The 23,075-nt window shown below is 40.4% G+C and overlaps 1 protein-coding gene across 3 annotated transcripts in view; it reads left to right on the plus strand.

The window, feature by feature from the left end:
- arhgef10la (Rho guanine nucleotide exchange factor (GEF) 10-like a) overlaps positions 1-23,075 on the plus strand; it is a 221,883-nt gene that overhangs the window by 59,844 nt on the left and 138,964 nt on the right. For all 3 annotated transcript variants that reach the window (XM_072665387.1, XM_072665388.1, XM_072665389.1), the window contains 6 exons: positions 737-916; positions 6,076-6,192; positions 8,484-8,576; positions 12,111-12,281; positions 18,954-19,099; positions 19,864-20,036. In XM_072665387.1, the coding sequence (XP_072521488.1) occupies positions 737-916; positions 6,076-6,192; positions 8,484-8,576; positions 12,111-12,281; positions 18,954-19,099; positions 19,864-20,036 (880 nt within the window). The remainder of the gene's footprint in view (positions 1-736; positions 917-6,075; positions 6,193-8,483; positions 8,577-12,110; positions 12,282-18,953; positions 19,100-19,863; positions 20,037-23,075) is intronic.

Here is a 23,075-nt window from a genome sequence, read left to right on the forward strand (position 1 = left end):
TTTGACATTCATATACATTAAATATTTTGAATATAAGCAATTATTTCAACATATTCAGTCAGATTTTTTAAAAATAAGGCATTGTTTTGATTTATTTAATGGAAATCGTGATATAATTAGTAACATTTCAAGTATAATCATAATTAGTCATATTTATGAGAAAATGAGGCATTATGTTGATACATGCAGTCAACATCTCAAGAAAGTTACCCATTATTATAAAAGATTCCATTGTATTTCAAGATATATAGCCCTTCTTTTTGACACAGTTTTGTCAGAATCCTTAGGTAATTTTGAAATGTTCAGAAATATTGTTCAGAATCTCACGAAAATTAAGGATTATTTTGATTTTCAGTCAAAGTCTTGAAAATAAGCAATTGTGGCATCATAAGTGGTCACAATTGTGAGAAAATCTGGCTGAACTGGGCTTCCAAGTGAATCTACTTCCCTGCCTTGTGAGCTTAAATGTTGCAAAATAAATGGCAGCAGAAAGTTTTTTTTAACCCCATTTCCTACTCTCCTTGCAGATTTGTTTTCATGGGCTGTTGATAACTGTGTATAAATATACTAATCGCTCATGCAGTTACACTGGAAGTAAATTTTACTTTGCATAAAAAGTAAAAAAAAAAGTGGGGGTTTATGAGAGACTTGGTGGAGGTGCTTAGGTGCCTTTGGCCAAAATGTAATCTTTCTTAAAGTGACAGGGCACTCAAGCACATTTATTATTATTTCCTAGGAGTACCAGCGGCCTCTAATGGAGGCGGAGCCCCGCATCCTGAGCCCCAAGAAGATCCGGCCTATTTTCTTTCGTGTGCGAGAGATCACCCAGTGCCACTCCATGTTTCAGATTGCCCTGGCATCCCGTGTGGCAGAATGGGACGCGAATGAGAAGATTGGAGATCTGTTCGTGGCCTCGGTGAGCGAGTCTTTTACATTTCACATATTGCGTAGCTAAGTGCCACTTAGTTTCCTTAAAAGACGCCAAATGAACAAACCTGCATTTTCAGTTCACCATCCAAGAAACTGTGAAATGTGAACATCCCTTTCATAAAAGTTGTGTGTAAGTAAGTCATATGCAAATCTGTTACAAACTTTAGATGTCTGCAGTTATTTTGGAGAGCTGTTATAAAAATTTGCTATTGTTAATCTACAAACTGTGCACTACAGAAATGAACTGTTTTTCCCAGAGGAATGACTTACAAGGAATATAGGACTTTTTTCTTACATGAACAGGAAATCACAGATCACCGGAAATTTAAATCTCTGTTACAAAAATAGTGCACTTATAGGTGGTGTAGTGGGTAACAACACTACCCTTCCCTTGGCAGCCTACGGTTCAATTCCCTGATCAGGCAAGCACACCGTGCTACACCAAGCTACTTTGGCTAGTCTTTGGGCAACACTCCTGACACTATATTCGCCTTCGTGTGTGACATGATTTAAATGTAAGTCACTATGGATAAGCTAAATGGTGAAGGCATAGTTTTGTTAAAATTCTATTTCAGTAAGTTGTGAGGTTAATATTGCATTTTTTGAGATTAATATTGTATTGTGTATTCTTTATTACTCCCATAAACTTCACTTTTCTTCATCTGGGAAAGCATTAAAACTAGCTAGAACTGTTTCTGTTTTAAGTCCACCCTGACGTGTGGAATTCTCCAGTCATCAAGTGTTGCTTTATTTAACAGTCTTTATTTTTTACCAGGTACCTTGTTGGACAGTCAGGGTGTGCCAGCCCAATTGTTGCAAACTGCAAACTCCTGTTTTTAGATTGTATTAGTTATAAGTGTGTCTGCCAGAGAAAAAAAGTTTTATACTCTTTAGTTGCCTATCAATGAACATGGAGAACTCTTTTTCCCCCCCACAATGATATGCATAGTGTCTATAACTGATTAACTGATTAATACTGATTAAGCAGTGACTGGACCTTCCAAACAGGTGTCTCTTTAAGCTAAAATCACTTGAGACACATTCACTACACTCAGGTCATCTCCATTTCATTGATTATGAAAGTTGAACAAGATCAGTTACTTTATGAATGAATATTTATGCAATTACTTACATTACAAAGACCCCTTTTTTCTTGCTATTTTGATTTCACCATGTTGAAATTACAGCATTGTTTTTACACAGTCCCCCTCATTTCAGAGCACCGTAGTGTTTGGGAGATAGCAAAGGTAGATACAGTAAAGCAGTCATGTTTAGAACTTTGTTGCATAGCTCCTGCATGCAATGACTGTTTGAAATCACCAGGTGGTGAGTATCTTTTTTGGTGATGCTTTACCAAGCCTCTAATGCAGCAACTTCAGCTCTTGCTTGATTTGGGGGTTGAATATTTAAAATATACTTTACTCAGTATTTTAAATAAGGTTACTGGCATGAACTTTCCATTGTTATACTTTGAAAAAAAAACGGTGTTGTCTTGCTGTAGGATGAAGCTCCACCCAATGAGTTGGGAATCATTTACTAGAACTTGAGCAGATGTCCCTGTGCACCTCAGAATGCATTGTGCTACTGCCTTCATCTGTTACAATATCAATGATGATAAATTCTCCAGTACTTGTGGCAGCTGTACATGCCCAAGCCATGACACCCCTCCAGTATGTTTCACAGATGAGGTGGTATGCTTTGGATTGCACTTTGCTCTTGCCTTCACTGTGATATAGGTCCAACCAGCAGGCCCCCCACCCACCACCTCCCATTGCAGACCAGTGGCTCACCCGCCTACCACTGCTACCTGTTTAATGACCACGTTAAAACCTAAAAAAAAATGGACTCGTAACTATCTGCCACTTGGACTCGTAACTATCTGCCACTATTAATATCACCATTATTAATTATCTGTTGTATCTGGTTTGGTAATTTTTATCAGAAATGTTTAAATAGTTCTGACCAGAGGAGGATGGGTCCCCCTTGTGCGTCTTGGTTCCTCCCAAGGTTTCTTTGTCTCTGTCTTTTATTAATTACTAATTCTGTAAAGCTGCTTTGTGATGACAACAGTTGTAAAAAGCACTATACAAATAAATCTGACTTGACTTGACTTGATATAGGTCATTCTTGGTTACATCTGTCTACAAGACCTTTTTGTTTAGTGGTTTGCATCTTGCGTTATAGCCTCTGTATTTCTGTTCAAGTCTTCTGTGGACAAATGCACACCTGCATCCTGAAGGCTGCTTTGGTCTGTTGGAAAGTCAGTTGAGGATTTTTCTGCAGGATTAGTGAGGATTCTTCTGTCATCAGCAGCAGAAGTTGGCCTACCAGTCTCTTTGCGATGAATGAGCTCAACAGTGCGTTCAGGTGGAATATCAGTTGGTTTACGTTTTTTAGTCTCATAATAGCACCTTTAAATTCCATTTACACAGTTCTTGTCCTAATGGCAACTACAGACTCCAAAGCTTAGAAGCAAATCTTAAAATGTGTTCTTGTTCCAAACATTTTGGAGTGCACTTTACTTTTTACTGCGGAACACAAGAAAATGTTCAACAAAAATAGGGATACAATGTCTACTGATAATTCAGTAAATTCAACAACTGCCCACAGCTTCTGTAATAAGTGTGCTTTGAGTCTGTCTGTATCCTCTACTTTTCTAAATGCAGGTAAATACTTTAAAGTTTTTGACTCTGGTCATCGATGGATCAATATAAATGCAGAAGATTCAGATTAGGTTCAAAACCATTGGTGTATTCCTTTAACCTGACCCCACAAACGTGACCCTCTGTAACGATACTATTCACATATTTATTTACATTTACATTTATGGCATTTTAGCTGACGCTCTTATCCAGAGCGACTTACAAGGTTACTTGTATTACAGAGGCCAATGCAGTGTTAGGAGTCTTGCCCAAGGACTGTTATTGGTGTAGCACAGCATAGTCACCCAGACCAGGAATCGAACCCCAGTCTCCCACATGGTGTGGTAGCTCAGTGGCAGGTAGTGATGTTATCTGTTGCGCCACAACCAACCATAAGCAATGTTTTTATTTTGAAGCTTAGAGAACATAGCTGGGGGACTGAGTGTGGCCTCAGAGGCTAATACTAGCGAGCAGTTTACAGTTCCGACAGTACCCTGCACTGTCTCACATCAAACACAGCGGCAATTACAGCGAGATGGCTGTCTCTTTATCATGGGGTGAAGAGAGTTAGCATAGTGGCGCTGCAGGCGGACTAATGGCCTAATGAATGAATGCTGCTATGACCCTCCACATGGAGAGCATCCACAGGGCCCTCTTATTATTCACCAGTTAAAAGAGCACACTTGTTCTGTGATGTCCTTTACTGTGCGCTGCTTCGGCTTTCCTCTGAGCCCCTTAAGCATTAGGAGTTACACACAGAGACACAGAGAGTTTTATTTTTGTACTAGCTTATTTATTTTTTGCCTTATGACTGTGCAACTGCACAAATATGAGCTAGACTAACAGGAATGCACCCACCCACACATTACAAACAGTTGTCATCTCTATCTGTATACCAGTATACTATATACTGTATATTAGTGCTGTCAAAGTTAGAATGTAGTTTGACCCTAAGAATCTGAAATGGCTTTTTACGGGTGGCAATGCTTTCAATTAAATAAGTCATATTCAGTTTCAGATAAATATAGAAAATGACAGAAATATGCTGGTCTGGCACTACATGTTACAATTTAACATGTTACTATTACCTATTTGAAAGATGTATCCAGATGAATAACCCAGGTGTATATAATTCTAAAATGACATCAAGCATCAAGAAAGGGCATCCAAAATATCTCATGTTTCAAAAGTAATGAGCAAATCTGAAGGCAAATGGCTTGACAGAAAATGATATATCGTTTATTTTTATTTCGCCAAAATACTTGAAATATGAAATATCTAAAATGACCTTTTGGTGTGATGTTTATAATATTTAAATCTACACTGTGTATAAGCTTATGTAACATCACCTTGCATGTTTATGGTGGTAGTAACAGATTTCTTTGCACAGGAAGAATTGGGCTATAAATTCCTGCGGGGTGTGCTACAGGATTCATAGACTGAAAAGAGTGGTCCAGTGCAGTGACTGTCTTGTCTCATCTAATGTGTGAAAATGCAGTGCCCTGCTGTATTCTTTCAGAAATTGCTGGTTAAGGACCTGCATTGACCTCTAGATACAAGTTTGGTCTGAAAACATGCAAGGTTTATTCACAAGCCGTAAAACCTGCCAGTGGTACGTGTCAATCGGTTCCTTTCTGTCACAATTTTGATGAGAATTACCTGTAGACTGGCATTTTTGCCACTGCTGGTAGGCCCGTATGACCGTCTGCTTCAATACACCTGCAAATCCAGATACTTTCTTCACAGTATGGCACCCCCAAATGCAAACACTCCTTTATGCCAATCATTGACATCAGAATTGCGATCCATTTTCCACATATTGAACAAGACATTCGCTGCACTGCACCACCTCTTCTCAATCTGTGGATCCCACCACACACCCCGCAGGTGACACATTTCTTTGTCCATTGAATAGTAGTAATCAAAAGACGAAATTGGAGTAGTAAACCCTTACTTTTGAGTAGTAAATAGGACTGGGAGTTTGTGTGTGCATGTACGCAGAAATGTACCTTGTAGAAACTTCTCTCTGTCTCTGCTTTCCCAATAGCCACATCTGGTTGCAAGGTAGGGGAGAAATGAACACATCTTGTTAATTTCCACCTAGAAATGCCTACTCTGTCAGCAGCATTGTTCAGTCAGAGCAGAAGGAATTGATGGCCACCATTTTGCCAGCTCTCAATAGGTCCAGTTGTAATGGATTGTGGAAGGTGTTTAAATTCCAGGGGTTTTGGGCAGCTTTCTAAATGCAGCACAACAAAATTACAGTTCATTTCCTTCTCTCCGCTCCACAATCACCTGGCTCGTCCAAATCCAAAAATGCTAAGTTTCCAGCTTATTTTGTGGGGTTGAAAAGAGAAAAACATTGCTGTTGAATTAATCAGCATACCTAGGCCCGTGTGAATTGTAAGCATGGAGGAGTTGAATAAGCCCGTGTGGGTGCATTATGCATTCCTGGCATGTTTTTTCACCTGCTGTTTTTTCTCTCTCAATGGGTCTTCCACAGTTCTCCAAGTCCATGGTGCTGGACGTGTACAGCGATTATGTCAATAACTTCACCAACGCCATGGCACTCATTAAGAAAGCCTGCTTATCCAAACCTGCCTTCCTGGAGTTCCTCAAGGCAAGTATAAGTTCTTGTTTCCTTTTACCTGAACAGCGAAAATTAATTAAAGTTCATGTTCACATGCAGTAGAAGATCTATTGCCAGTATTTATCTCAAAAGGGACTTGACTTTTTTGTGGATTCATGCAAATGAACTCACAGACTTGTTCTTAACATGTCCTTTGGGTTATTAGAGTGTTTTTCACACATGCCTTTGCATAATATCGATTACCATAGGCAGTTATTTTGACCCAGTCCTGCATACCAAATAAAAGAACACAACACCTGTTGTCTAAAACATGTTTGAAATGGAAATGGTTTTTTGAGTTTTATGTTGCATTTTATGTTGTTCTTCCCCTTTAGAAGGGAACAATCATTCAAAGATATAGCAGGGAACAAAAAAGATATACTTTTTTTATGTAGTTAAACAGGTTCAAGTAGAATGTACTTTTGGCCATCTTCACAAAATTGGAAGCATCACTTTATTTATTTTAATAGCCATCTGACATACCCTAACTTTTTCACTGCAGGTGTCAGTTTTGAATTATTGACTTGGTGGATGTAATAGAGCACTGTTTGAAGTATGTAAACAACTTATAAGAACTATCCAAGCTAAAGTAGAGCCTCTGCACAGCAGGGTTAGTTTTAACATGTATGTTGCAACAGCACTTCCCCAGAGAAACAGTGAGAGAATTCCTATGAGCCCATATAAAAATATAATGATGAAAGAAACATGATTTCACTAATCAATGTTTCAAGCAAAGCTTTCACTTTTTTAACAGTTTTTCTGAACCCCAGTGAGTACCAACAGACCTTAGACACCTATTATCATGTAGTTTTAAAAATACGTTATTCTGTTTACATTCCTGGCTAATGTATGGATGCCAGTTAATCAGATAGAGTTGTCTTTTTAGCCACCATAACCATATTTTTAACTTTAAATGATGTCTAAATGTAGTCTAAGAATCAAGTCTAATAACTACCAAAACTCATTTTACTAATAATTTTTATTTTGATGCATGTGTTTTTATGCAATAATGCTAGAATTTGTGCCTGGCTCAATTTTTTGGCATCTATTTATTGTACACTTCTGTGACTGCAACAGCTAACACCTTAGAGCCCAGCTTTTTGCATTTGCATTTTACACCGTATCTGAGCATCAATTAATCGTTCAAATGTTTCGTTATGTTGCAATGTCTACATACATGCAACTTTGAGTCTGCTCTTTAAGTTAAAATGTAAACAATCTACAGACCTATCAGCTAACAGCTCCAGAAGTCATTTTAAAGTGAGAACTATTAGGACATCCAGCTAAGGCAGCACATTGCATCACAAACTGTCGCTCTACAGCTTCACTATTTATAATTGTTGATTTTGTCCTTGACACTCGCTTGCATTGCTTGTTCTTAAGACTTAGTCATCTTTACTGGTTAAAAGAGTGTTGAGTGTGATGCTCGCTCGACCATTTCAGAATCATCTTTCTGCTTAGATGCTTTCTGCAAAGTCTGTTATAATTAACTTTATGGACTAACATTTGCAGTCCTTGCACTTTTAGCTGAATTGTTCATTAACCAATGGTCCAGTCTTGAGTGGCCGCTAGTTTTAGATGTCCACCAAAAATATTTCCTAAATAAAAACACGATAAAAAGACATTCCAAACTCAAAATCTGGATGTCTAATGAATGCAAAGTTGTCTTATTTGAATCTTTTATACAGCTTTGTTCTCACTGGGACCACCTTTTTCTGTGGATACAATACACTGGGAATTGTCAGAACGTTTTGGGCTGGATTTGTTAACACAGACCTGGACTAGTTTAAAGCTAAAAAGGGGCTTTTCTGTGGGAAATTGACACTGACAACAGAGTGATTTAGTGCAGGACTTGGCTTAATGTGTGTGTGGGAAACTGACCCCCCCATTGTATAAATGGACAGTCAAGCGTAGTCAGATATATTCCCTCTCTTGACCGCTTGCAAGTACACCTCCACTCTGACAGTATAGTATCTAATGACTGCCAAAGGCTTTTGGCAAAGCTTAGAGAATCGATACTATAATACTAACCTCCACCCACACCCACTCTCTCTCCATCTCTCTATGTCTCTCTCTTTCACTCTCCTTCTCCCTCTTACTTTCCCTGGAGTGCCCAAATCTATCTGCTGTTCGTGGAGATGAGTCTGTATCTAACTCTCAGTCTCTCAGTCACTGCAGGGCTGTGGAGTTAACTGAGTTGTTTCTGAAATGTAAATCCCTCACTCTCGCTAAAGCTTTCACTCTCTTTCGGTGTGTATGTATGTACCTGTGTGTGTTTGTAGAAGAAGCAGTCATCCAGCGCTGACCGTATCACTCTTTATGGTCTGATGGTGAAGCCTATTCAGCGGTTTCCTCAGTTCATTCTCCTCTTACAGGTCAGTGTTTTTATTATCCTCCTCATCACATCCCTATACTAAGTCCAAAGGTATCCAGACACCTTTTAGAACAGCAGACCCAGGTGTTTGTTCCCACACAGGACAAAATGAAAAACATTATATGAGCCCCCTAAAGTTGACTTACCCATCCAGTGGGCACCCCATTTATACAGCCCATTGAGCACTGATTTAGAGTTTCTTCACCAGTCCACAGTGTATTTAAGTTTATTAATAGCACAAAGTTATTTAAGGACAGATATGTGTTAAGATTCAACCCTGAAGCCCCCTTACTTATTCAAGCAAGAAAGTCACTGAATTGAATTGATGATAAGGTTCAGCTGATTGAGCACAGACAGGCTCAAATGCAGTCATCTCTAGTAAATGTCAAATTCACTCTAATGTCACAATCTAGAGTGACTGAGTTAGCCAAACACACCGGGCCTTAAACAATCCAGCAGAGATTAGGGAAAATACTATTCAAATATGCCAGTCAAGGAAAAGTTATTTTTTATTAAGGTTCTAAGGTTTAGGACATCACTGAACCACAGTTGCAGGGCATCACCTACAAATTGAGAACCCTAGGAGCATAGGTGAATCTTCCCAGGAGTGGCTGGTCTGCCAAGCCTTCCCCAAGGGCGCAGAGGCAAATCATCTGTAAGCTGCCAAAAGTTCCAGGAGAAAATCCAAGTAACCGCAGGTCTTTCTAGCTCCAGGTAAGGTTACTGTTTATAACTCCACAGTAAGAAAGGGCCTGGCCAAAAGCATTCATAGGAAAGGAGATGGGAAGGCAACAAAAACACTACTGTTAAAAACATCAGTGATAATTTTACATTTGCATAAAAGCACCAGGAAAATGTCTAAGCCTTATGGGATAATGGACAGACCAGTCCGAAGTGCAACCTTTATTTAGACACATTGTGATCAAATTAGTTTGGATCAATTAAACCACATTCAGAGGTGGTCGGAGACAGATTTCGTTCACATTTAATAATACAAGTGTGAAAGTGTTCCATCTTTTTGTAGACCCCTCACTGTTCCTCTAAACTGATCACATTCTCCTGGAGCAGGATAAGTTTGACGAGAAACCCTTGTTTACAGGAAATAAAAAGAAAATGATGTAGGTGTTGGTGTGATTTTTATGCAGGGAACTAAAATCGGATGTCATCTGGTCACACTTAGTATGCATTCTAAGGACAAATGTAAACAGAATCCGGTCAAATTAGATATAGATCTGGATACAATGACAGGATATTCATGGTTCAGAGTACATATAATCAGAATAGCCGAAACGCTGCAGCAGGAGCCGAAGACATCAAGGGACTGTCTTTAAAGTGCAGACACAGTTTAAACATTAAACATCCGCTAAGATAAGGAGTCTGTTGTTGCGAATATCTGATGAACGTCAAGTATTAAACTAACTTTATCAAGCTTAAATAATATGTAATGAAAAGAAATCAGATGAAACTAATAAAAATGATTAATACAGCAAAACTAAGGGACAGCATAGAAACTTAAGGGGCAATAAGCATTTTAACAATTTTTTTACAAATGTAAATTTGGATTTGGATGTAAACATGTTATTAAATGTAATAACTCATAAGCTGTTGTTTAGAAAAGATTGCTGAAATAAATATAATATCTGAAGTAGTAAAACCATAAAAATGCATGACTAAATATTTGAGAAATGTAATTACCTGACTAAAGTGTTCTTAATTTTCATCGACCAAAACTATACTAAAACTAACAATAACTAAATTACTAAAATGTGACTAAAACTAAATGCGTTTGAGTCAAAAGTCCAACCTGCCAAAAATAAAGACTGGTGCAGTTTTCTTTTTTCATCTGCTAGGAAATACCATAAAAAGAGGCTGTGGGTGTGGCTTAGCTGATCTCTAGTTACTAAGCTATGCTAGGCTAACCGGGCATAGATATAAATGCATACATACATAAACTTTTCTTTCTAGGACAAAAAAAAAAAAAATAATGACTAGATAGACAAACCCCCCCATCTGCAGCCCACCGGTAGCTACAACAACAGCTTCTGTTGGTATCTGAGTTTAGGCCTCTCCGGCCCGCTGGCTCGTTTCATGCTGTATCTCTGGAGAACAGACGGAATGCAAACTGGTCGATCAGTGAAGAATAAGCAACCTTGCGCTCACCTCACAAGGAACACACCACAGATACACACCACACCACACACACCGGACAGCAAATGTCACTGAGAAAAGTGGTTAGACATCAGAAATATCACGCTGACCTACTCAGTCATGAGGTCTCAAATGACAGGGAAATGTCAGTGTCTTTGCGTTCGTCAGCAGTGGACGGATCTCCCCTCTCCCGTTTCCCTGTCGCCTCAGAAGCGTGTGGATCTGAGGCGCTCCGTTCTGGAGCTTCATTTCATTCCTCAGTAGGCATCGATTATCCATGAATTTTTTGGAGAGATAACTTTTGAATGTGCAAAGGAATTTTCCCTTTTGCACAGCTTTGCAGAGTGCCGTGCATGTGTGTGTTTGTGAGAGTGTGTGTGTTTAATCACACATTACCTGGAACTAAACAGAAAGCTTTCGACTGTGAAAAGAGCTGGAATCTGCAAAAAAGCTATGGCTTGCTGCACTGACTGTTTCTCTCTCTATCTCTCTCTCTCTCTCTCTCTCTCTCTCTCTCTCTCACCTTTACTCAACCTGAAACATTGAATACTCAGTGTACAGTATGTGCTTGCTTTAATGACTGCAAATGTTGACACTAACACACACACACAATTATATATACACACAGACACACAGTGAGATGGTTTGAAATGATGATGGCTTCTGTGGCAGTGCTTTTTGATAATTCCTACTGGTCCGCAATATGCTCCTCTCCTGGGCTTCAGAGCTGCTTCCAGAGCTCTGTTGTTTCTCAGCCTGAACTGAAAGCCTGAATCTGCATCAGAGGGTCTGATCAGTATAGTCATTTTTGCCGTAATATTGTGTAGGTCCCATGTCAAGGCATGGACTCCACAAGACCTCTGAAGGTGTCCTGTGGTATCTGGCAACAAGACGAATGTTAGCAGCAGATCCTTTATGTCATGTGAGTTGTGAGGTGGGTGCCCATGGCCCTGTTGACTTGGTTTACCGGTTGTCCTTCCTTGGAGCACCTTTGGTGTAGATTACTGACCACTGCATACTGGAAACACCCCACCAGTTCATTGCAGGGCATCACATATTCACTCATTCACAAACAAACTCACACTTGGGAGCAATTTAGCATAGCCAGTTCAGCTGTCACATAGAGGTAGCTATCAGATCTCTAAAATGGTAACTACTAGTTAAAAAACAAACAGTGGAAGTCAGTGTAAAAATATAATTTTGGAGCATTTCTATTGGTCCATTCATCATGAAATTATGACACAATGTAAAGAACAACTGGCAGATTTACATTATGTCAAAAGGAGAAAAACGGCAGAAATGGAAATGCGTGACAGTGATGGAATGTTTACTTTGTCTTTGTGCACATACATGCTGACCACTCATAATCTCTCTCTCTCTCTGTTAGGACATGCTGAAAAACACTCCTAAAGGTCATGTGGACCGGCTGCCTCTGCAGTTGGCTCTGACAGAGCTGGAGACTCTGGCTGAGAAGCTGAATGAGCAGAAGAGAGTGGCTGACCAGATCACTGAGACACAGCAGCTGGCCAGGAGTGTGACTGATCGCTCACTCAGCAAGGTAAAACACACATTTAACCTGGATAGGTTCCTTGTGGCAGTGATTCTCAAACCATCAGGGACAGATTTTCACTGTAAAAGAAAAATGTGCTCTGTCTTGATGTCCTTGAGGACTGGCCTAAGAACTGCTGGGCTGTGGTTAGTATGACTTAAAAGGATCACATTCTGCTGAGTGTATGGATTCATTTAGCCTGTGCCATGTCAACATGTAAGTCTGGCTGCTTTTTGTTTTATCATATCTTTACAACATATTTAACAAAGCTTCTAATAAAATGTGTGAAAGCAGCATGGCTTGGGATTTACGACCCCCAGGCCATAGTGACAGGGCAATAGGCCGCTTGACTACAGGAAATAAACAATTTTTTTTAATGAGGCTCTTGGCTTGTGAAACCCTAGGTGACAGTAATCACAATTAGATTTAAATAGCATAGCAATAGCAAAGTATTAACTCTTGACACATAAGATTAACAACTTTTAAGACCAGGAATCTGGTAATCCACATAATGCACTTTTGGGGTGATGCAGTTTGAATTTCAAAATCAAGATGAGAAAAATATATAAATAAATACTTTTAATTATGAATAAATAATAAATAATTTATATAAACTGCACTGTAATCAGCTGGCCAACTGAAGTATAACAGCTAAGCATCACACTCATAATATTCTGTAATCTATTATTTTCAAAATAAATGGCCTTTGGTCTACATTTTTCACACCCGGCCTTGTGGCTCCCCTCTGAAAATCACTGATACACACTGAGTGACACACTGTGCCAAACAGCGTTTTTCCCAGCACTGTCTTCAGCTGTGGAATAACACACACATCTCCCATTAGCACTGACAAGCTACAGTCATCAGCAGCCAATGATGGCCCATTACTGTGGGCGAGCGTGGCCCAGGCGCAGGGCGGTAGTTCCTCATCCATTATATGCAGGCACGCACACAGACACAGACACAGGCACATGCGCACGCACTCACACACACACACACACACACACACACACATACTCACACACAGACACAACTAGCCAGCTGCTGCAAATCTCAGCAAATGCGTTTGTGAATAAGAGGAATTAAGGAGTAAATGAAACATTTAATTGGAAAGCACGACTCACCCTCTCTGTTGTGCTTTCCCTCTCTCTTGCTCTCTTTCTATTGCTCTCTTTCTTTTTCTGTTCAGTTCAGTTCAAGAAAGCTGTACTAAGACAGAGCATAAAATGTATTATATTTATTTGCTAAACAATGAGATGCATTTTTTTTGTGCAAAAAGAGTACTGCTCTGAGTCAGTGGTGTAACAGTGTGGAGTGTTTTGCAGGTCAGTGGTGTAATAGTGTGGAGTGTGTTACAGGTCAGTGGTGTTACAGCTCAGTGGTGTAACAGTGTGGAGTGTGTTACAGGTCAGTGGTGTAAAAGTATGGAGTGTGTTACAGGTCAGTGGTATAACAGTGTGGAGTGTGTTACAGGTCAGTGGTGTAACAGTATGGAGTGTTTTACAGGTCAGTGGTTTAACAGTGTGTAGTGTTTTACAGGTCAGTGGTTTAACAGTGTGTAGTGTTTTACAGGTCAGTGGTTTAGCAGTGTAGAGTGTGTTACAGGTCAGTGGTTTAACAGTGTGTAGTGTGTTACAGGTCAGTGGTTTAACAGTGTGTAGTGTTTTACAGGTCAGTGGTTTAACAGTGTGTAGTGTTTTACAGGTCAGTGGTTTAACAGTGTGGAATGTGTTACAGGTCAGTGGTTTAACAGTGTGGAGTGTTTTACAGGTCAGTGGTTTAACAGTGTGGAGTGTGTTACAGGTCAGTGGTTTAACAGTGTGGAGTGTTTTACAGGTCAGTGGTTTAACAGTGTGGAGTGTTTTACAGGTCAGTGGTTTAACAGTGTTGAGTGTGTTACAGGTCAGTGGTTTAACAGTGTGGAGTGTTTTACAGGTCAGTGGTTTAACAGTGTGGAGTGTTTTACAGGTCAGTGGTTTAACAGTGTGGAGTGTTTTACAGGTCAGTGGTTTAACAGTGTGGAGTGTGTTACAGGTCAGTGGTTTAACAGTGTGTAGTGTTTTACAGGTCAGTGGTTTAACAGTGTGGAGTGTTTTACAGGTCAGTGGTTTAACAGTGTGTAGTGTTTTACAGGTCAGTGGTTTAACAGTGTGGAGTGTTTTACAGGTCAGTGGTTTAACAGTGTGTAGTGTTTTTCGAGTCAGCTGTGTAACAGTGTAAACTGTTAAAGCTATAAGTTATTCTCTTGTTTTTTCTCCCTTTCTCTCGCCCCTTCCCCCTTTCGACTCACTGCTTCTCTCTTCTTTGTCCCTTTGTATTCTGCTGCTGTCTCTCTCGGCCCAGAGATGAGCTGATTTTTGCGTGAACTCCTGACAGAATTTCATTTAGTGCAGTGAGACAGCAGAATTTCACTGGTAAAAGCGCAGTCACTTCCATTAGCCCATAAGCACTCAATGAAATATTCATCCTCTGTCTGAGCTATCTGAGTTACTGGGGCAGGAAAGATAAAACTGTGCGTGGGAAAGTAGGCAAAGAATTAACACCCACACACACACCCACACATCATCCTCCATCCTTCCTCACTGTCTTTCACTTCACTCTCTTTCTCTCTTTCTTAGACAAACTCCAATAAACAGTGCAGAATGTGACTTGGCCAAGGGTGCCCAAAATGTTACATAAGAATGAATATATATATATATATATATATATATATATATATATATATATATTAGGGCTGTACCTAATTATTTTTTAGCAATTAATCTAACGATTCTTGTTCTGATTAGTAATTAACACATTTTTAGATCATTCTAATGTGAGTGTGTTAGCATGTGATCTATAAATGGTTAAAAAGACTAAAACAGACTACACTCTGACTGGAGTTTTAGAGGCACAAATGGCACCTAGCCCACATACCTCACTGACAAGAAATCAGACATTTTGTGGACAGAGAAAAGCCTTAGGTCTCTACATTGGGTGATTAATAAACGGTGAGCGACTTTCTGTGTGAAATACTCGCACACTTTAGATGCATGCAGGCGATTTTTTTTGTAGCTGCAGCTTGCGCGCCGGATAAATCCATGCTTTTATTTGGCATGGCCATCTTTGATTTGCATAACATGTGTCAATGCGTCGCAATGTAATTTCGTAATCGATTACCTTGCCATGTTGCCCCAGCCCTAATATATATTTATATTATATTATTATCGACTACTTTCTTGAGCTTTTTGAAATGTTTTAATGAACACAGTGACGTGTATGTGTGTGTGTGTGTGTGTGTGTGTGTGTGTGTGTGTGTGTATATATCTCAAAGCAACCATTTTCTGGAGATGTTCTGAGCCCTGTACTCTAGGGTAACACATGTACCCCATGCACGACTCCAGGGGGCGCTCTAACTTTGAGGAATACAGATGCCAGAGCTTGGCTTTTGACTGACTGAGTGTCTAATTTTTCAATGCATTTCAAACAAAGGTCGGGCGGCGTTTCCTATTCCCAGCAGATCCAGCAGCTCATTTTGTCTGATGCGATGTTGTGCCGTGGCTAGAGAAGGAAAACAGATGCATTATTTATAGCAGCGCACTCTTTTGAATGATCAAGCACAGCCACACAGTGTTTGTTTGAAGTGCCGTGCTGTGTGGCTCGCTGTCCTCTCACTGCTTTAAGGTTTATTGATAAAATGCAAGGCGGCTCGATACCACAGGCTGGCTGATCACCCATATTAAACTGGCTGATGACCTCTTTCTGCACTTTTTTGTAAGTTCGGGATAGGAACAGTATGAAAAATGGACTAGTGGTAGAAAACAACTTCTGTTTACTTCGTAATGAAATGGGTACCTCAGTTATAGAGATCTGGTCCGTATTTCATGTCCTTAAGACTATTTATTCAGCATATAGCAGTTAAGTCCCACGCGTTCATATTGAATTAAATAATTAATTAATTTTACACTTATATAGCACCCTTCTAATACACAAGGACACTTTACAATCAACACTCCACACAATTCCTTAGCACTCAGCACTCAACCAACACACACACCTGTGAGAAGCAGCAGCAAATTACACACAGCATACTCTCAATCGGAAACAACAGTGCTGGTCATACACAGCAGTGCTGCTGGAGATTTTAAATACCTCAGTGTCACTGCTGGATTAAGGGTAGTCCACCAACCAAAAATATCCAGCCAACTGCGATCTGTGGGCAGCATCCTGTGACCACTGATGAAGGACTAGTGGATGACCAACACAATCTGTGCAGCAACAAATGAGCTTCTTTACATCTACATCTACCTTACATCTACAAGGTGGACCAACTAGGTAGGAGTGTCTAATAGAGTGGACAGTGAGGGCACACTGTTTACTCCAGCAGCACTGCTGTGTCTGATCCACTTGTATCAGCACAACACACATCACTAACACGCCACCACCATGTCAGTGTCACTGCAGTGCTGAGAATGACCCACCACCCAGATACTTTCTCTGTAGTGGTCCTGTGGGGTCCTGACCATTTGAAGAACAGGTATGCAGAGAAACATATAGACTACAGTCTGTCGTTATATTAAGTATTTAAGTATTAAGCGTAAAATTAAGTGAGTTTATTTATTTATTTATTAAGACTGGAACTTTCAAGTGCTTATCGTCATGCCCTATATCATATGATCCTTACATCTGGACTCAAACTGGAAACACAACACTATTTATTGGAGCACTTAAAAAGCATTCAGACACATTCATTCTGGATACTAAATACATTTCATTGTTCTTAAATAAGGGAAAGTACAGCACAAGACTATTAAGTCTCATCGTATTGGTGTAATGCACATCTAGTAGTTACAGTGAAGACCAGAGCTGCCAGTCTTGTGAATAATAGTGTACACACTGGCTAGCCTTGGTGAGTTATAGGAGGTAAAAGTGTATAGGCAGTGTGGATGCACACAGTTTGTATATATACACTGCAGCTTTATGCATTGCCATGTCCTACTGTTTTTGTTATGGCTAGAACTGTCACTGAATGTCTGTAGCTGTTCTAGTGTGGCAGCTCAGGGTGCGAGTTTTCAGCAGTATATTTCCGTGCAGTCTGTAGAGAAATGATACGTGAAATAATACAGAAAAGCAAAAACATAAAAACTCTAGGAAACCTTGCAGCGTGGACTGATTCAGTCTTCCCCATAGCCTTAACAGTAACTTACTTATGAAATAGTACCTTACTTATAGAAAAAACCTGGATCTGGATTGTAAGGATAAGACCATAGTTTGATATGGTCAGAAATCAGATTTTAATAGTTTTGGTTTAGCATAAGTGGCTGATATGATTGGCATTTTTTTAAATATTGTTTTTTATTTTATTACTTAATACAAATAATTTATTTCTAATTAGCACCATATTCTAACCAATTTGGAGGGCCTATTACCCAGTGCCGTTTCATGTAAACTCCCCCAATCACTAACAATGCCCCCAACACTAGCACTGATGCAGCATCGCTAGGTAGCTGGCGCACTCTAAGGAAAGCGTGGTTCAACAGCTCTGATACAACAGCTAATAGATGCCTTTGCTGACCAACATCAACCCACCACTGAGATATCAAGGCCAATTGTGCTCTCTCTGACTCCTTCTAACAATCCTTGGATTATCGTGGCAGCAGCCTCTCAGAAGCACCTCAGTCCTCCATGATCAGAATTTTTTCTATAGCTTTTTCTATTTAACCCCTATTTCTGTTTAGTTGTATATTTCTGCTGTTATTCCACTCATTTCCCCCCCTTTCGTTGGTACCTCCCGCAGCATTAGCAATGCTTCCAACACTAGGAGGGTAAGAATATAACATGCCAGTCACCACCTCTTTTCAAACTGCTGCTGGTGTGGCATCGCCGGGCAACTGACTAACCTGGCTCTCTACTCAACTAGAGAGAGCATGGTCAATTGCGCTTTCTTGGACTTCGGCCACTGATGGCAAAGCAACGTTGCTTGGGTTCAAACTCGAAACTCCCAGGCCATATAGTGATAGATATTCTGATCTGAGCTGTGCTCTGAATGTGCTTGAATGCTCACTTAGAAATTGTCAGCCTATCCAACAATAAAGACAGCGTGGAGCTTCTTTTACATTGTGATAGACAAACATGAATATCCTAGCTGCAAATTTAAAGACATTAAAGTGGCCATCGTCTCTGAACGGTAAACCAATTCGATGTTCTGTTTAATGGGATTAATTGTAAGGATATCTTAATGTCTTCGATTTTATGGATAGGGCATCGACTGTTATAAGCCTGTTCCATGTATGACTGCTGTGCTGCTGTGTTAGAGGTGCCTTAATCTGACATTATTCACATCATGGAAGTAAAAATGTGCCTTTTCAGAAGATAACAAGATAAACAAAACAGGGGATTTTCAGCTGAGGTGAGTCTGATGGCAGTTTATAATACTGCATATATTCACCCAAAGTTTTTGAGTAGTAGTAGGCAACCATCTTCTGTTGTGAAAACAACCTTGGTAACACAGCCTCTCATTTTGTGCTGCTTTAGAATATCACATGTCACAAAGTCCATGACTTTTGTTTACCATAGTAAAGTGTTTCAAGCTATAGTATATTGGCAAATGTCTATGAACGCCTGTGCACACTATCAGGTTTGCATATCTACAGTACAGTTTGTCCCTTGATGATCCTCCTTATGATGCTGTTTTCTTCCCAGGTTCTGAATTCTGACCAGAGCTTGTTGGTGCTGTGTGAGACGCTGATTGAGACTGTTTATGGCGAACGAGGCCAGGTCCTGAAGTCTAAAGAGCGCAAAGTGTTTCTGTTTAGCGACATGCTCATCTGTGCCAACATCAATGTCAAGTAAGTATCCCGTCAAGGTCGGTCCAATAAGCTCCCCGTTGTCTGCCCTTGTTTCTCTCAGGCTGGTCTTGAGTGATGGCGACTCATCAGAGGGTCTAAATGTGGCACAGGCCCTGCTGAAACATTAGGCCAGAGGCAGAAGACTTAGCCATAATGGCGGAGACAGCTCGCTGAATTGCACCGAGTCAAATGGGCCTTCATTATCCGGGGGAACAAATGGCCGGGTGTTTAGCTACTGAAGCAAGGATTATATCCATAGATCACTGGCATAAAAGGTTCTTCCGTCCTCCTCAAATAGATTATCTATGACAGCGCCATTGATCACATCTTAGTGGAGCAAAAGGTAAACAGCGAGGCGTGTTTTTTTCTCTCTCCCGCAGTTTACAGAAAAAAGCTTGTGCTGATGCCTCCTCTTTCATCTTCACAATGAACATCCTTCAGTATCTTCTTAGGGGCACCTTTGTCCTGAAGTAGACTTTGCCTGCCCTTTAGAAACATTTCTGACAAAGTGATCACAACGTTGATTGTGCGACAATGCAAGGAATACGCGAATAGCAATGAAAGTCTACAAACAGCCGGGGGTGTCATGCTCTCTTCTTCATGCCCATGGCTGATCAGACACATTGTAATTGCAGACTCATGCTTCTTTTTTTCCACAATTCAAACAATGGTCTCTACTCTTCTGACAGAGTCGTGCGATCAGAGAGGAAGGTGGGAAGTGTTTGATTGGAAGTTTTTTTTTCTTTTTTCATTTCTGCCACCAGGGGGCCCCCAGACATCAGCAGCTTGGTTCCTGTAGGGCCCAAATACTCTATGAAGTGGAGCGCCCCCTTGATGCAGGTCCAGGTAGTGGAGGTTGGACAGGAAGTGGCCAAGAGCAAAGACGTGCCGTTACAGACCGGAGGGGTCAAACGGCCAGGAAATTCCTCAGCCCCAGGTAAGTTTGACCCCTTCAGCATTTGCTGTCCAACAGCAGCTCGCTGGCAGTGTGTCTGTGACAAATTATTTTTACATAATTATTGCTTCTATCTAGTATCTTAATTTATATGTATGTTGCACATCCTTTTATCAGGTAAATTATATAACATGCTAATTTTAGATCCATATGACATTTGCATGGATTTAATCTACATACATTACTATTTTACAGCCTCTTTTCATCCCTTGGGGTTTTTTTCATTTAAGAAATTGTCTACTAGACACCCCTTCTTATTTATGAATTCAACTACTGTAAGGCACTCACTGCTGACAGACGTTCAGTTCACACACATATTGTATAATCTCCACAGAAATGAATTCACAATTGAATGGCACTCTCTGAAGCAGCTGCACCTCAGCCTAAAAAGCCACCTTGCCCAATCCCAGTGGTAAAAAGCCTGGGGGCACTGGACTGTGGAGCTGTGTTCTCTGGAGGGATAAAGTTCAATTCAATACCTCTGGGATGAATTGGAGTGCCAGAACTAATAGTCTGACATAAGTTCCTGACCTCACTAATACTCTTGTGGCTGAATGCAATACATGTTTTACAGCAAGGTTCCACACTCAAGTGCAAAGCCTCAGAGGCTGTTACTGCAGCAAAGGGTGGACATACCCCCAATAAATACCCTTGATTTTGGAAAACACAATGGATGAGCAGGTGTCTACAAACATTTTGGCCGTATAGTGCAAGTTTCTATGTAGGCTATGGAAACGGAACTTGCCAGAGACGTTTTACAGTTCAAGCATTTTTGAAACTGTTGAAACTGTGAAAGTGTTTTTAAAAGGAATTCTGCCACTTTTCAGCTCTTACAGATAGAAAGAGAGATGTCCGGAAAAGGCTTCAGCCTTTCTCTGTTGAAAGGAAGGAATGAATCTGAAGGGACAAAAAAAGTAAATAACCAAAAATAAATAAATAAATAAATCAGGAGATACCGGGGAAGTTTTCTCAGGTTGCGATATACATAAAATTAGAGATGGAAACATGCCAAGCACAACTTTTATTTTTATTAATAAATTGAAAATGGCAGTCTTTTGTAGGAAATGGAACATTTGCATTACTAAAGGTCAGTTTGATGGAAACATGCTGCATTTCTCACAAACTTAGCTAGTGTTGCATTTCCAGTGATATTGTGTGCAATATCTCACATCTCTGTGTTTTCCAGGGGAGCTACAGCACTAGATAAAAAGTTGTAAACGAAAGGTTAATATCACAGTATTACTTGGTACCAGTTACACATCTATAACACAGCAGATTAATTGAAGGTTTTCCGTGAGCTGAGACACCTTTTTACGGACTCACAGGAAGGGTTTATCTCCTTGGTGTACAGAGATGGAGAGAGGAACAACAGAGGATGGCCTGGGCAATCTCATTTCACTCTCTGATAGACCACAAACATATTTGGAGAGTGGTCATCAATCTACAAAGATTATTCCCTCCAAAGCCTCTACTCTTCCAATTAAAAAGAGCAGGATTGGAGATTGAATCAGAACTGATCCTTCTAACCTAAAATCCATTGTACTTTATGGAGAGAGAGAGAGGGAGAGGAGGGGAGATGGAGATACCGTACATTTACATTTACATTTGTGGCATTTAGCTGACGCTCTTATCCAGAGCGACTTACAAGGTTACCTGTATTACAGAGGTGGGTCAGTGTAGTGTTGGGAGTCTTGCCCAAGGACTCTTATTGGTGTAGCGCAGCATAGTCACCCAGACCGGGAATTGAACCCCAGTCTCCCACGTGGTGTGGTAGCTCAGTGGCATGTAGTGGTGTTATCTGTTGCGCCACAACCAACAGAGCAAGTGATAGAGCAAGTGAGAGAGAGAAAGAAAGAGTGAACTTAGATAAACATGCCATACCAGTCATAGATACAGAATGTTATCAGTTTAACATGAAGGTGTTGGCATTTTAAAGTGGTCTCTCCATGGTTGAAATATTAATGTTACTATCGCAGCAAGCATCAGTTAACGGAGCTGTCCAATGCTGAAACTCAGGTGACAGCAAATCAAGACCCCATTACTTAAAACTGTTGTAAATTATGTCTTGCTAGCATTTCCTATCTCATTCATATCTAGAGTAGTTGGCCCATGTCCACATTGCCCATTAAAGAAGAATCATGGTGTTTATTTTTGTTGAATGCGCTATCATAGTTTCTGAGCAACAAAATCTTTCAGCAGGAACAGCAGCATGGACAGCTATGTCAGCTTCAAAAGTTAGCAAAAACATGACCGCTCACAGATGAAATAAATCGATTTTCTAATAACAGCAGCACATGGCATGGTCTGGGATAATTGCTAGACCATAACCAGTACAGTTGTTTTTTTAGTTGTGGACATGTTGGATTTGTGTTGGAGAGTGGCTTTTACTTGAATCAGATCATACTGTCGGGATGACTGGGTTAGAGCATCTCCAAAAAAGCGAGGATTGTGGGGTGCTTCTGGTCAGCAATGTTGAGTATCGATCGACAGTGGTTTAGGAAGGGAAGATCCATGAACCAGCAATAGTGTGCTGGGCTCCCAAGGCTCATTGATGTGCGAGCCAAAGAGAAAGGCTTTTGTGTTCACAAGTCTCAGATTATTTTAATGATGGTTACGGCAGGAACGTGTCCCAGTGTGTCACACCCTGCTGTGTTTGGAGCCTGCACAGCCACTGACTAGTCAGAGTGCACATGCTGGCCCCTGTCCACCATCAAAAGTGGCATCAATGGACATGCGAACTAGACATTGGAGCTAAAGAAAAGGGTTGTCTGGTCTGATGAGTCCTATTTTCTTTTTACATCCTGTGGACAGTCAGGTACAAATGCACTGTTTACTTGGGAGGTGTGCTGGAACGAGTCTGGAACAATTCATGGCACCTCCATCTCACAACTAACATGACTCACATGTCATGATGGTACGAGAGAGCACTATTATCCCCTTAATGGGTCTTGTAGAGTGAGCTGTTTTGGTGGCATGTGGGGGATCCAACAGCCTATAAAGCAGCTAGGCATAATATTTTGG

The sequence above is a fragment of the Salminus brasiliensis genome, chromosome 21 (genome assembly GCF_030463535.1).
Source record: "Salminus brasiliensis chromosome 21, fSalBra1.hap2, whole genome shotgun sequence".
Classification (NCBI taxonomy): domain Eukaryota; kingdom Metazoa; phylum Chordata; class Actinopteri; order Characiformes; family Bryconidae; genus Salminus; species Salminus brasiliensis.